Source organism: Ceratotherium simum, chromosome 7, assembly GCF_057802395.1.
Source record: "Ceratotherium simum simum isolate JZ-2026a chromosome 7, ASM5780239v1, whole genome shotgun sequence".
Taxonomy (NCBI): Eukaryota; Metazoa; Chordata; class Mammalia; order Perissodactyla; family Rhinocerotidae; genus Ceratotherium; species Ceratotherium simum.
The window spans coordinates 21,265,074-21,280,088 of NC_141906.1; the positions used below are offsets into that span (position 1 = coordinate 21,265,074).

The 15,015-nt window shown below is 50.0% G+C and overlaps 2 protein-coding genes across 17 annotated transcripts in view; one reads left to right on the forward strand and one right to left on the reverse strand.

Annotated features, from left to right (window-relative positions):
* RIC3 (RIC3 acetylcholine receptor chaperone) overlaps positions 1 to 5,381 on the forward strand; it is a 50,950-nt gene extending 45,569 nt beyond the window's left edge. Inside the window, exons 6-8 of one of the 12 annotated variants that reach the window (XR_015552669.1) lie at positions 1 to 362; positions 735 to 1,813; positions 4,594 to 5,381. Coding sequence is in view for 8 of the 12 variants with exons in the window: in XM_087433265.1 (XP_087289391.1) it covers positions 1 to 362; positions 735 to 845 (473 nt within the window). In the remaining 4 variants the exon portion in view is untranslated. The other 11 variants (XR_015552670.1, XR_015552671.1, XR_015552672.1 and 8 more) reach the window with 11 other exon arrangements.
* Positions 4,953 to 15,015, reverse strand: part of TUB (TUB bipartite transcription factor) — a 26,064-nt gene continuing 16,001 nt past the window's right edge. For 4 of the 5 annotated variants that reach the window (XM_087433263.1, XM_004418400.3, XM_087433262.1 and 1 more), the window contains 7 exons: positions 14,421 to 14,542; positions 13,759 to 13,956; positions 13,345 to 13,457; positions 12,348 to 12,465; positions 10,650 to 10,748; positions 10,258 to 10,429; positions 4,953 to 9,783 (listed from right to left, as the gene is read on the reverse strand). In XM_087433263.1, the coding sequence (XP_087289389.1) occupies positions 9,650 to 9,783; positions 10,258 to 10,429; positions 10,650 to 10,748; positions 12,348 to 12,465; positions 13,345 to 13,457; positions 13,759 to 13,956; positions 14,421 to 14,542 (956 nt within the window). In that variant the 3' untranslated portion in view covers positions 4,953 to 9,649. Of the gene's footprint in view, positions 9,784 to 10,043; positions 10,115 to 10,257; positions 10,430 to 10,649; positions 10,749 to 12,347; positions 12,466 to 13,344; positions 13,458 to 13,758; positions 13,957 to 14,420; positions 14,543 to 15,015 lie in introns of all 5 variants that reach the window. The other variant, XM_087433260.1, reaches the window with a different exon arrangement.

Genomic DNA, 15,015 nt, shown 5'->3' on the forward strand with positions numbered 1-15,015 from the left:
GTTACCCTGAAGAGACTTATCCAATTTATGACCTTTCAGATTGCATCAAGCGTAGGCAAGAAACAATTCTGGTGGATTACCCTGACCCAGAAGAGCCCTCTGCTGAAGAAATAGCTGAAGGGATGGGAATGCTAGAAGAAGCAGCAGACCATTTGGGGTGGGAAGTGCCCACTGACCCTGGAGCCCAGGAAGATAATTCTGTTACCTCATGTGACCCAGAGCCAGAAACATGTTCCTGCTGTTTTCCTGAAGAGGAGGATCCTGCTGTCTTGGCAGAGAATGCTGGATTCATTGCAGACAGTTACAGTGAGCAAGAGGAAGCCACCAAAGAAATATGGCCCCAAGACTCCAGAGATGAGGGGGTGGGCATCAGCACTGATAAAGCATATACAGGTGGCACGCTGAGGAAGCGGAACCCCGAGGGTTTACAGTGAAAACAGCCAGTTTGGTGAAGTGTCCATTACGCTAGTCCTGAGGTGACCTTTCCCTCCTCTCTCAGATTTCATCCTTGGCCTTGTGCCCTGTACTTCATTCTCTGTGTTTAAATATCATAGCCAGTCAGGCCACTACCCTGGATATCATGTATCCTTCCTGGTGCTCACATGCCTGTCACCTTGTAAAACATCATAGGGATTAGTATGAACACCAGACAGCTTCACTCTTTCTCTTTCTGCCTTCCCTCCATCAGCAAGTTGATCCACTGGGTAATTATGTTTGATCTATCGTGATTACAGATGAGACCACTCAGGGAAGAGGTCCGACTCTTCGTGCTAGGAGGAACAGATGGTTTACCTGTGAGCATACATCAGCTTACACATGATGAGGACTTAAGGTTGCAACAGTGAAGATTTCAGAGTCCAAGATGCCTTATTCTGTGGGCCTTGAGCAGGTTAGTGGTCCCCGGGGTTTAAGAAGAGAACATTTTGTTTGTGGGATGATGGGGCCAGAGCAGGGTAAGAACTCTGCTGTCTGAGCTGAAGCCCCTTCCTCACGGCGAGGGCCTCTTTAGGAGCACTGATGCGGCCTCAACATCCGCTTTTCTCCAGAGTAGCAGAGACTCGGACTGACCTGAGAATGAGCCCAGGGGCCTGTTGGGGACTGTGTTGCTCTGATACTGCCTGAATCTCTAGCTTCCTCTATCCCTGTTCTGCCTAACAGAACTGCCAAATGTAGAAGCACCTTTGTACCTCTGGTCTTCAGTGGGCAGAGGAAGCTTTAGATAGAAACTTTAGTCTTTGTCCTGCAGGGCCGAGATTTGAGCCTGCAGGAAAGCCTGCCCAAGGGTGATGGTCCTGGTATGAGATGCTCAGAAGGCCAGAGAGCCAGTGACAAGGACAGAACCCTCGCACTATGGAGAAGTCCTTTCCTAGAAGCTGTTTCTGAATGTTGTGTCCTCTGGGAAATTTGTTCTCACAGCCACGAATGGAAGCAGAAATGAGAAGGACTGAGGTGGTAGACAAAGTGCCAGCCCAACGGAGAAGTTGCAGAGTGTGTCTCTTGTGGAGAACCAACATAGCAGTGCCCAGGGAAGAGACCATTTGTTCTATATTCGGATATCTGGGTCCTTTGAGAGAGCTGGGGAAGCAGGAGGTAGATTTGGACTGGGAGGATTTTGACCGAACTAAAGGCCTAATCTCTAAGCTGCCGTCTGTCATGTGTCTTGAGACAGGATGGCACCCGTGAATTCCGTCTAGTAAGGATGAGTGAATCCACAGTTTACATGTACAACCTGAGAGTTTAAAGAGGACACATTCCTGAGGACATTCCCAGTCATGAAATGCAGAAGATTTGAAAATTAAGAAATTATGTAAAGGTAGATATAGCTTTTAGAGTCCCATTGTGCTGGCATGAGTAAGATGTCAGGAAAAGAGTTTAAATCACACGTAAGCATACAGACTCCCGGCAGAAGGTATGGGATCATAGTAAGATAATGTGTCAGCTACTACTAGGCCTTTCTGGCTGGTTACTGAACTACAGGGAAAAGTCATTGAAGGTGGAGTCTATAGAAAGTATATTGCATCTCTCTCTGTGTGGAACATTTGATTCACTTGTAAAGAATGCAGCTTAAAATGTACTGAAAACAGTCTAGATGTAATGTAATGCTAAAGGTAAAAAATAACGTAGGTGCTGTTTACGGTTTTGATAAATTATTTTTTGTTATTTCCCTTCATTCACCATGAGGGATTGATTTATGAGGAGAGTCCTGCGTCCCTGGGTCAAATTTCTTTTTTGCTTTAGGATATGGTTTCCTTATTAGAGATAGGTATTTATTTCCTTCTAGCTCATTCATTCATTTATTCATTTAGCAGACACTGCTCAGAGCTAGGCAATGGGAACAGTAGGCTTAATTCTTCCCTTTAAAAACGCAGTTTAATGTGGGAGGCTTACCCAATTCATTTTTTTAAATGACTGTAAAAGGGCTCAAGATTGTGAATTCTGCAGGCAAGGAAATGCCAGTCATGATTCCATCCTTGACTGTTCTAGCTATAGAATCTTGTCGGCTCCTTAGCCCTTCTGAGCCTTGGCTTTCTCATCTCTAAAGCAGAGAGAGTAAAAGTCAGGTCTCACAGGGTGGTTATGAGAATTAAATGAAATCATCAGTGCCTGTAAAACAGCATTGGTCCTATCTCATACATGATAAGCACTCAATAAGTGGTGGCTAAGTTTTTTGTCCAAGGTTTTATGCTATAATTGAGAGATGGACCCAAATCTATAGGAGCACAAAGACATCATTTTTGCCAAAATACTTCCAAGAAACCTACAGAGGGGGTGGGTCTTGAGCAGGTTAAGAACTTCTCCAGGTGGGCAATGAAGAGAAAGGATTCTTGGCAGAAAGACTAGTATTAGAGAAAGCAGCAGGGTATGAAAGTATATGGTTGTTCAGCTATTTTGATGAGGCTGGTATATAAGGTATTGCAAAACAAGCTCTTTATTTTGAATGTTAATCTTTGGGGGAAACTGGCTTATGGAAATAGTTCCTGCCAGAAGTACTAAGACCTCATGATGGCTTTTGCTGCCCTAGCTCTTGGTTGGTTTATATAGCAGGAATATATTTATGTATTTATATTTTGATGTACTTTTTGATGTACTCTTCAATCATCATTTCAGATTAGAGTCCTTTTTGGATTTTACAGAATTATTTTATCCTTCAGGGATAACAATTATGTGTTTATACAACCCAGGATGACCAAAATTGTGGGACTGGTTTTTTTGTGATGCTTGCTGTCTCTTCCTTCATGGTCTTCATTTCTCAGAACTGGTCTGGGCTGTGAACTTGATCAGTCCCCTGGCATTGGGTCTGCAGTGACTTTTGGGCACTGTGGCAGAGCACAGTCATAGCTCTGGGGCTTGAGAGTTGGCCTAGCAAACAACTGCATCCCCTGAGAGCATGCCTGGTAAATCAGGTGGGTGATCCAGCCAGGAGATCCCCTTTCCTGGCCGTAACAGGAGCACAAGGACAGCACATCGTGAGCTCCAGGACTAGTGATGGGTGAGCTCCAGAAGTGAGGCCCAGGGAGGTGCGTTGAGGAGTGGAGGCATATTTGGCCTCTAGAAGAGATGGCCTACGAGAACCACACTCTCTGCACCTTTTATGGCTTGGGTGAGCAAACAACTTATGGTCCAAACTGGGACACTTTGAAAAAAGGGAGCTTTGATAATACTTATGCCAGGATAATAGATGTAAACCAGGACTATCCTGGACATACAGTCACCCTATCCATGGCCGTTTAAAAGACTGTCCTTAATCTGACCATTAAACAACAGAAATCTCTTTCCTTTTTACTAATACCCTGCACAAGCTATTTCCCTCAGAGGCAGAGCCAAGGAGCTAGGCTATAGTTCAGGCGGGAAATGCTATTGGCCACATAAGAACTCCAAATCTGGGGTAATACATAAACCAACCCTACGTATGACCACACTCTTTAATTCCCTATTTATATGCCAAAGAAAAATCCAGTACTTCAGCTACCAATATTGAGAAAAAACATGAACTGTCCATGACTTTGCATTGACTATTTTTATACAACTCTAAAATATACCTAACCTTTCCTATTTTCTAATCAAAGAAAACAGAACAAATGTCTCCTTTTTCTTAGATCATTCATTAACTTCTCTGAGCACCAATTTCCTCATTTTTGAATTGAGCATAATACCCACCTTGCAGGGCTGTTAGGATTAAACGAGATACTGTTTATAAGGAGTCTGTCCCAGCGTGTAGCGTATGGTAGGTGCTCGTGACAGCATCATCGCTGTCATCAAGTCCTGTGCTGCTGGGCAGTCAGTCACACTTGACACTCTCCAAGGCTGCCCTGACAGGGTTCCATAGTCTCCGGGTGTTTTGACCTTGAGTTTTGACCTCTTCCCTCAGGATCAGACCGTTAGCTTTCCTGTCTGCTTCTAGCCACAACTGCAGCTTCCTTTGCTCTTGGCTTCAGATCTGACACAGGCTGAAAAGAAAATCCCCAAGTATGTCCAAGTTCTGTTTAAATAGGTTAGGCTCTACGTAGGGCCAAAGGAATGAAGTGGCTGGGTCTTCATACTTCTACTACCTGGGCCTTCCTCACCTTTTTCAGCTCTGTTTTTGTTTCCAAGGGCCGGGCCCACGAGGGATACTTAGGAACCAGCAGCCCGTTCTTCTAGTTGGCGCAGCTGACCCTGCAGAGGAGTGCTCAGACTTAAGTACCTGGTATCCTTCCCATTCTTCCAGCTCCTCCCAGCCTCCACGTGTGGTTCTGACCATCCTTAGATGTCAAGAACAGGGCCAGAAGGAGGACTGTTGCTGCCCACGTCATTGTTTGTTTGTAAACAAGCTATGATCCCCTTGTTACCACCACCCTCCTCCCCACCCCTGAGGCTCTTAGGACAGAAGGAATGAATGGTGTGGAAAAAAAACTTCTAGGTAAGAAATGTGTGTTTTTCTCCTTTTAAAAGAAAGAAAACATACACAGCAGTGTTGAAACAGTTCAAGTTTAATTAGTTGATATATGGTCTGTACTTAGACAAACACTAAGTTCTACAACATACATAATGTCAACATGGGAAAATACCAACTTTGTCATTGCACATATGAGTAAATAAATACATTTGCTCCAGAATACCAAAGAGTTTATTCAAAAAAGTCACTTAATAAAAGCACAGTTTTGCAAGTTCGTCTAAAACTCCAGATAATTTCCAACAAAAATAAAATGTCTGACCACTCCAAAATAGGAAAAGACAATCTTGTGCAAATAGACATACACATTCTAGGCATTATGAAAACTGGCTAAATGTATGCTCCCAGCAAGATAAGTGTCACCCGTCCTGACCAAGTCCCCTTTGTCACCAAGTGCAGGATTAAAGAGGCCAGAGTCGGGCTTCCCTTTCTCAGCCACTCTAAGTTACTCTCTAGGAAAACTCTGGATCTCAGCCTATCTCCAGCTCTGCCTGGACCTTGATGCGGGAATGGGGAGGGACAGTGGAACAGAAGAGGGGAGGGGTGTGACGTCTTTCTTAGGAAAGAAGAAAGGCACAGTGATGAGCTAGAAAAGGTAGTGATGAAAGCAAGGATCAACTTTCATTCACCCTGAATCCTACTGCAAAGCTTTGACAGTCCAACCTCATTTTGTATGAAAAACAGACCTAGAAAAATTACGTGATTTGCTCAGTCACGTAGCTACTAAGTGCAGTAGTGCTTTCCATAAGACCAACTTGCCTCTCAACTTGTTTGAAAAATTCAAAACCCAAACCCGTCCCAGTACTTCTGCTCTGCCTCTCCCCCATATCCTGAGATGACAGAACGTTGCAAACAGGTGGCCAGTAAACTCAAACAAGAGCCTGTCCCTTGGGCTGTTCCTGGGGGCTGCTCTAGTTCTACAAGCCAGGGCCCAGGGCAGTGAAGGGTCCCAACTCTGGGCCCTATGTGCAGGGGAGTCAGGCCCCACTCAGTGCTGGGCACCACATGAAAGCACTCACTCAGCTATCTGGAAAAGTGTGCTCTGAGGGCCACCTGGCATCCTGAGGTCACAGGAATATCTCGACTGGGACGAGGAATTAAGAGAGGGGAAGGCCAGTGTTAGCGCCTTCAGAAGGGAGAACCAGGGATTCCATCTAGGAGATGGGATTTGTGCCTGCATAACGGAGCACAGACACAGCTGGCCCAGCACCTCCCCTCACGGCGGGGTCTGCAGTGAGGAAAGGGTGGACCTCTTGGTTTGAAATCACTGTTGCTTGTTAAATTTAGAACTGCTTCTAAATAAATGGTGAATTTATTTAGAGGTAAATGCCCCGCTCTTTCTAGCTTGAAGCTTCTACAACGTTGTTACCCTTCTTGTCACTGAAGGAGGCGGCTCCAAAGGTTCTCGTCTAACCTGTGATTGTCACACTCTCTGGCTTCAACCCCTGTCCTCAGCATGGTCTGAACCTTACACACGCCTTCTGAACTAGTGTCATGATTTTTTAAGGCACATTCACTAGAATATGTTCAAATTCATCCAAAAGCATGCATGCAAAACACCAATTTCTTCAGGTAATGCAGAATGGGAACTGAAAAACTAATTTTCCTGGATGGTGTCCTCCCAATCAGAACCTTGAGAGATAGAGCTGGTACTTCCCCAGGGATACTTTCTGATCAAAGAGCATGAAATGAATGAACAAAATCCACAGGTGATCACAACTACATCCTTACTCCTTTCCTACTCATCCTTAGAAATAGGATCGTAATAAGAAACCTCAGTTGATTGTTTCCAGATTGCCCTTTTCCCCAAATATATACAAAGACACAGAGACACAACAGATAGACACAGAGCACCTTGGAGCCAGAAGGAAAGAAAAGCTAGAACTGGAGAAGAGTTGGGCAAGTGAGCTTCACCACTCTGCAAAAGAACTGTTTTGGGGCAGAGGGTGTCGAGTTTTGGGGTGTGGCCCCAAGAGTTGTTACAGAGCCAGGAGCGATTACAGAGGAGCTGCCTAAGGTCCCAGCTGCCCGACACCCTTAGAGGCTGCTCATTCCATCATCAAGTTCCCTGCCCAACCAAGGACCATTTGGGTAGAGGGTGTGAAGGGCAATAACTCTTACTGTGGGAGAGGCTGAGCCCAGGTGGTCTCCAGGGGCCCTGGCAGCTTCATGAGTCTGGGCCCATGGCTCTGAGGCCAGAGGTCAAGGAAAACCAGCATCACCAGGAATGGGATCTTAAAAACAGACCTTTTGAGGCTGGGTCTTGAGCAGATGACTCACCTGCTCTTACTTGTCACTCAGTGCCCAACAGAAGGTTTTTTGTTGCTGAGCTGACCTTCTCCACGCCTAGACTAGAAAGCTCAGCCCACATTCCTGACCGTTCCAAAATATGCAGCCAACCCCCCCTCTCCTGTGTACCACAGGAGAAAGGAGGGGACATGAGTTTTCCATTGTGCTTCTGATTTTTCCACTCTGCCACCAGGATCCAAAATCAGCCTGTTCCACCTTAAAATCGTAGATGCAGAGAAATAGCTTGACCAGACTTTAAAAGAGATCGTCTAGTTTCCATCATCCTAAATGTCAGCAGGTCTCTTCTCAAAGTCAGGAAAGGAAGAGCCAAACTGGGACCATGGAAAGGAAGATGGCACCACAGTATGTCACTGGAAAGTGGACCAGCTGCAGTACAAAAAGTTCTAGTGCCCCCAAATCGCCCCAAGTCAAGAGCTGTCTAGAAACTAGACCATGTTAACCAAAACAAGATCTTTGGAGGGGCCTCTCACAGAGATGGATGCCCAAGGTGTGGGCAGATCTGTGCTAGAACAGGTCTGCCCTGCTTTAAGCACTCAACATAGGAAAATCTATTACAAGGAAAGGAGAGCGTGCTACTTGACTTAGGTCAGAACAACTCCTTCACCTTACTCCGGAGCCTAACATGTTTGAAGTATGACTTTTATTTTTTAAAAATTCAATTTCTATGTAGCCTTTCCAAGCACATCTACTCTGAAGTGAGGAACAACTCCTGCTTCCTTCTCACTGATTCTGATCTCCATCTGGGCAAGTAGTCTCTGCCAGGGTAAATGACTAATAGGCAAGAGCTTAGAGTTCCCAAGTCTTCAGGGTAGATGGTGCCATCCAAGAAGGATGGTGGTGAGGGAGAGACCAGGCCCAGCCCCGGGACTCACACCCACCTATCACCGTAGATAGAGAAATGGGCAGCAGCCTTACTAAGCCTGCTCGCAGGGAGGAGCCAGACGCAGGCCAGTCCTGACCAGCTGGACGTGCACAAAGCCAGACAGCTTTCAGCAGCAGGAACCGCCCAACTTCCTACTGAAATGGTTTCAAACTTCATACATAACGCGGACATTTCTAAGTCTCTGAAATCAGGCGAAAGGGAAAGGGCATGCAGACTGGGCCCCAGAAAGGCCAGAGAGCAAGAGACAGCAATTTCTAAGGGGCTGCCGGGAACAAAGAAATCAGGGGAGCTAAAGTTCTGAACTCTCCCACTAACCAGCCAGGTGGCCCACGGCAAGTCCCATTTTCTGAGTGTGTTTCACCTAAAGTGACAGGTTTGTACTAGTTGATCTCTAAGGGTCCCGCCACCTCTGATTTCTTGTGGTTCTAAAATACTCCCTGCTCTCCTCACCCTGTCCCATTCCCACCCAAGAAGAACCACACACGGAAGCCCTCAGCAACTGCGACCTAGGCTGACTCAGTGGGAGCTGAAGTACAGGCAAGAGCACCTGGAGCTGGAAGTGCTTCTGGAGCATGCCAGGGCTCAGGAATGGTGCCCTGCCAGCCAGAGCCCCAGGCATGCCTACCTGTGTGCAGTCTGGGGCTGGTGACCTAGGCCCCGTCCACATTCCTGGGGGTTGTGCAGGCGCTGCTCAGCAGAGAGCTCCTGGGGCAGCTGACAGGGCTCCCAGGACAGGCCTGATCCAGGGAGCCTGTTCCAGGCACCTCCCGCCTGCTGAGCCTGTGTCCTGTATGCCCCATCCTCTAAGACATCTGGCCTTGAGGGCCTCCTCCTGCTGCCTCTGCACAGAGAAAGCCTAGAGAAATCAAATGAGCTAGAACCCCAGGCCACCAGCCACTTCCCACAGCTAGAGCCAGGCCCATGCAATCCTGACAAGGTCTCACCACTCACCTTGCCCCAACCCATCACTTCTCCCAGGCCTGGCTGAGGCCTTCTCAAGTCTGAGGACTCTGCAGTTGTAAGGGCCCGGCTCGGCTACCAGGCCCTTTGCTATGTAAAGTCAGTGTGTCCTACACACGCTCTAACACACACACTCATGTGTCCTTTGCTGTTGGGGACCATTGTCATCTGACTCCTGGGCTGAATGTATGGCTGGCTGGGCCCCAGCAGCCCTGTGTTGTGCTTCCTCTCCCTCTACACCTCTTCCTGCCTTCCCAGCTGAAGAGGCTGCCCAGCTTGGCAAACACGATTGCAGCAGGATACTAACCCACAAGTAGGGGTGTGTGCTGATCTTGGAGCACAGAAAGAATTCACTCTGGTCCCTTCACACACATCCCCCACTCCTCTGCCTCAGCAGTGGAGGCAGAGGAGCCAGTTCTTGGCTGGCTTGGCCAAGGAGCCCACTGAGAGCCAAAGGTTCATCTGGCAGGAGGCCTATGTACAGAGGGTAGGCGGGGCTGTCTCCACAGGTGGGCAGGCAGCTCCTCTCCAGGCTGGGAACCCCAAAGGGTACAAGGAGGCCTCTACTCGCAGGCCAGCTTGCTGTCGAAGCTGGACAGGGCGATGGCGAAGGCCTGCAGCGCACACAGCGGGTAGTTGTAATCCATGGTGAACACATCCTCTGCTACCCGGCCAAACTGCATCACGATGTAGTCCGCTGGAACCAGGCACAAGCGTGGAGAGAGGGACAGAGCGGGATGGTGGAGATGGAGAAGGACAGATAGACATCCAAACCACGAGAAAGAAGAGAGAGCGAGATGCAGAGATGCCAAAGAAATCCCAAAGGGGAGAAAACACAGACCACGTGGAAGAAATGGCAGGAGAGAGGGAGCAGGTGACAAAGGAAAAAGAAAGGTATACACGAACACCGAAGACAGGGAAGAAGAGAAAAAATCCATTCAAAGGGTGTTCCCACACCTGAGACTCTGCTGAGTGCACAGAATCCTGGGTCAGGGATCCAAAGAAGGTTCTTCCAGGCCTTCCAGTCACTATGGTTAGAAAGGTCTAATCTAAGCCATATAACTCACTTCCTTAAGCTCTGGTCTATATGGGCACAGCTAGGTGAGCTGAACCCTGAGCTAAGCGCCCCAGGTATCATGTGGACAGTAATGAGTAAGGGCAGAAAACTCACGGTCATTGCCATGGATGATCTGGAAGTTCTTCACGGAGGCCTGTGTGACGCGCCCATGGAAGTTGAGTACGTAGGACTGTGTGTCGTCATTCCAGACAGGCGTCTTGTTTTGCAGCTCGATGATACTCTCCGTGTTTTTATTCTGCCAGCGTGCTAGCAGCGTCTCATGCTCCTGGGAGGGCAGCCTCACCTGAGCCCGGCCCAGGCCTTGGCACCATGACCACCCCAAAGAGGGATCTGCCCGAGGGGTGGGGGTCCTTAGATTTCCCTAGACCTCCAGGCCTCCTCACACTGTGTCTCCTACACATATACACACCAGCTGGGGTTCTGCCCTTAGGAGCTCGTGCAGAGGCGGGATGATGGGGAAGGGCTGAGATGGGGCAGAGACTCACGTTGCGGGGCCGGATGGAGACTCTCTCGTGAACCATGTTCATGCCTGGGACAATCACACTCATCTTCCGTGGCCCCTTGAAACCTAAGACATTTGTCTCCTGGGAAACAGAGAGAGAGAACTGAACACTGGCCATCTGAGGACTCTACTTACCTACTGGAGAGACTGGTAGAGGGAATAAAGATGATGGGCTAGTTTTCACTGTCTCCACTTGAACAACTGATAGGCACCTCTCAACTTAACACGTCCAGAATCCAGCTCCTGCATCTCCACTCTGCCGAAACTAGCTCCTCGTACAGTCTTCCTCACCTCAGTTAACGGCACTCAGGTCTTCCGTTTGCTCAGGTCGAATACTTGGAGTCATACTCCACTCCTCTCCTCTCACATCCCATTTCTAATCCATCCGCAAATGCTGTCAGCTCCACTTTCAAATTATATCCAGAATTTATCGCCCACTTTTCCCCACAACCATCTCTCACAGAGATCACAGTAACAGCCTTTAACTGGACTCCCTGTTTCCCTCCTTGGCCCCCGCCCTCCTCCCTGTCATCTGTTCTCACACAGCAGCAAGTGGTCCTGTTAAGTCAGATTGTTTTCCTCCCCAGTTCACTCAGGGTAAAAGCTGAAGGTCTTACCTCAACCTGCAAGGCCTCACATGATTCTGCCCCATTACCTCCCTCTCCTCACCATTTACTCTCCCCTGCGTTCACTCCACGCTCCTCGCTATTCCCCCTACGTGCCAGGCATCCGAGACACAGTTGGCTCTCACTTCCTTCTGGGCTTTACCCACGCGCTCCCTGAGTGCGGCCCTCCCTGCTGTCCTTCCTTACAGCTCACACACACCTGGACATTTCATATCCCTCTTCCTTGCTTTATTTTTCTCAACACTTAGCAGGAACATATTTCTTGCTTATATGTCTGTTCTATAGCTTGTCTCCCCTTGTTGGGGCTTAAGTCCCACCAGGGTATAAATTTACTTTTCTTATTCACTACTATATTCTCAGTGCCTCAAACAGTCTCTGGAACAGGGTTGGGGCTCAGTTAAGTATTTGAAGAGATTTGGGCTGCCTCCCCACAACTGACCAGCAGGTGGCACCACAGGCTCATAGAACAGCTGCAGATTCCCAATTAGCCTCCAAGAAGTGCCCATGCCCAGGTCGATCGGGGTACCAATCCCTCATTTTAAAATAAGGTGGAAAATCTCCTGTCTTTATATTCCAGTTTGGTCATTTATGAGCTGGGTGACACTGGCAAGTGACCCAACCTCTGAGCTTCAGTTTCCTTATCTGTATAATAAAGAAAATAGGATTGAGCTCATGGGTTGAACATTCAGTGAGATGATTATGCAAAGGGCCTTATACTCCATGTAGGACCTGGATACTGGAGGAAGGATTGGAGGGGTGCACTGACAAGAACCCAGGCCTCCTGCCCCCTCCTTTCCAGGAGACTCCCAGCCTGGGCTGCACAGAGCCAGGCCTGGTTCCCAGACCTCCCCAGGCAGATGGCCAGCTGTGCTCTGAGCTGTGAAAACAGAAGAGGGCCAGGGCCCCTATCCCAGACAGGGGCCACTCCACAGACAGCAGCCCACCTCTGCGCAGCCTTGTTTTCCCACGTAGATGGGATAGCCCATGGATTAGGTAGCAAGTCCTGAGTGTCATGTCTAACTCAGAGACCAGAGACCCAGGAATGCAGGACTCACGTAGCACACAGCTGCCAGTTCCTGACGCAAGGTTCCGCTTTCCAAAGTAGAGGATGCCGCCTTCTGAGGGTTGACTCCGTTGTCGTAAACGGTGAACTTAGTGCCCATGAGGTTGGACCTGAAGGACAGGCACAATCAGTAGAGGGTCATGTACCCTCTGCCCCAGGGCAGGGAACAGCTCCGAGTCTGTCCTGTGAGGAGTCTGCAAAGCATTCTGGGCTGGGTCAGGAGCAGACCTAGGGGCACACTGCTCACTGAATCCCCATCTTTGAAGGCGCTTCATGGCCAGAAGGCCTGGACTTGCTCTGAGCTGAATCAAAGAGCATCTCAGTTCAGTGAGGGAAATTCAGAGAGGTAAATCTGGGTTCCACAGGAAGTTTCCCTGGAAGAGCAGGAGTGCTTCCCTCATGGGAGGTGAGCAAGCAGAATGGCATCTGGCAAGGCTGCAGAGGAGACTCAGCACCCCATGGAGCCTGGATGAGATCATCTCCTCTGTCCTGTCCAGCCTGTGAGTCTCAGTCCAGCCCCATCTCCAGCTCTAGCTCCTCACCTCTAAGCTTGATTTATGCTCCCCAAATCTGGCACTCTGTTCCTCAGCAAACCTTCCCTCCCTGAGGCCTAGCTCAGAGCCTTCCCGCCACCCCGAGGTTGCTCTCTCTTCCCTCAAGGGCTCACTCAGCCCTGCCCCTTCGCACTGACAGAGATGCTAAGGCGGCTCTTCCGTGGTGGCCTACATCATCAGTGACATCCTGGGGGTTGCTCCATCACTCTTGGTGGGCCTGTGCCCACCTGTTTGGGAGCAGCTTAGGGTGGGGTATGTGAGGCCCATCTCCAGGTCCAGCCCTAGGCCTATGGTTGGATCTGATGGACAGAGAGGATCCTGGAAGGGATCTGATCCCTGGCCTAGATCTCCTTCAGGGACGAGACATGCCTCTCCCGAGAGCCAGCCCCTGCCCCTCCCTCCCACCCTGCCTACTCGGCGGGAGAGAGCTGATACCGCAGTTTCCCGATGTAGCTGTCCCCGCCTCGAGACAAGTCTGTTGGGTCCACGGAGATGAGGTAATTGGAAGTTTTACTCTTCTTTCTCTTCCTTCCAGCCAGGAGGAACACCTTGGGGAGTGGAGCAAGGTCACGTTCCAGGCCCAGCCTCTGGTCTGCACACAATCATAGTGCCACTCACATGCCCACGCTCACACGAGTGACTCTCTCTTGCTTCAACTCCCGAACACATATATGTGCACACACACACAAGTGCACTGGCAAACACAAAGGTATGCACCGACCAGGCATGGAGGCTTCTGTCTCTGGGGGAACTGGAAGGTCAGCGTTGGATCTGAAGCTTCCAGTCACGTTCCAGCCCCTAGAACCTCAAGCCTGCCTAGGTGAAACTGCACGTCCAGGCCAACCTCACCTTCTTCCCATCCTCGCGGTCCAGATGCAGAAAGTAGGTGGGGTACATGCCCCGGTCCATCCCCTTCTTGTCCCGCGTGATGCAGCACTTGATGGTGATACCCTGGGGGGCTGGTCTCAGTGCAAACTCCTCCAGATCCTGGACCTCAACATCCACCGAAGGCTCTGGGGCTGTCGGGCTGGGGGCTGAGGCTGCCTCCTACAGGGGAGAAGAGGAGCGTGAGCCCAAGGACTCTGAGCAGCTGAAAGTGATGGTCTGGGATCCAAAGCAGCCCCCGATGTGGTGGTGGGAGATAGGGCAGGGTCCCTGAGATGTGGGCCTGGCCATCCTGGCCCTGGCGTCAGCAGCTAACTTCCCAGCCCTTCCCTCACCTCCGCAATCCCTGGGGGTGGAGTGGGGGATACGGGCAGGTTCTCAGAGGTCATCCTGTCCAACTCCAGCTCCCCCCTGCTCCTGGCCTGGCTGAAGAGAATGGCAGGCAGGGTGGGAGGGCAGAAGAGCCCAGGCCAGAGAAACTGGATAGCCACCTGGGCCCAGCCTCTGGCTCCAGGAAAGCCAACTCTCCATCATTTCTTTACATTCATTCCCCCTCCATCCTGGATGACCGGCCCTCCGAACACTGCCATCCACCCTCCTACTGGGCATGAAAGCTCCTCACTCACCTTGATGGACTTCCTGCTAGTAGCAGAGCTGGGGCGGGTGTTGCTGTTTAGCTGGGAGGAGCTGGAGCTGTTCTCGTCCTCATCTTCCTCTTCCTCTTCAAAGCTCATGCTGCTGGAGACGCCTAGGCCAGGCAGAGGAGCAGGAAGAGATGAGTGGTCACATATACACACTCAGACACCTGTTCACGGACAGAATCTCTCACACACACACACACACAGCCGTATGTACACACATGCATTCACACATACTCCCACACATATATCCAGATACACACAAGGACACACACTCTCTCAGATGCATACATGAGCTGGGGCTGGTCACAATCCTCTGGGTACACCCCCTGCCCCAGCTTTGGGTGGGTGCTTCCATCAGACCCCCTCCTCTCTAGCAGTCGGTGTCCTGTCTCCTGTGTCCTAAGACCTGAGCTGAGCTGACCCTGCACTGGGAGCCTCCATTTCTGGCCTCAGGCCTATTAGAGGCCCTTGGCTGGCACGGGCCAAGGAATGTCTCGGGAAAGGCCTAGCTCCTTACTCAGCCTGAGCTGGTGTGGGGCCCACCGACTCCTCCTCTCCCCAGCCTGCCCAGGGCCCTCTG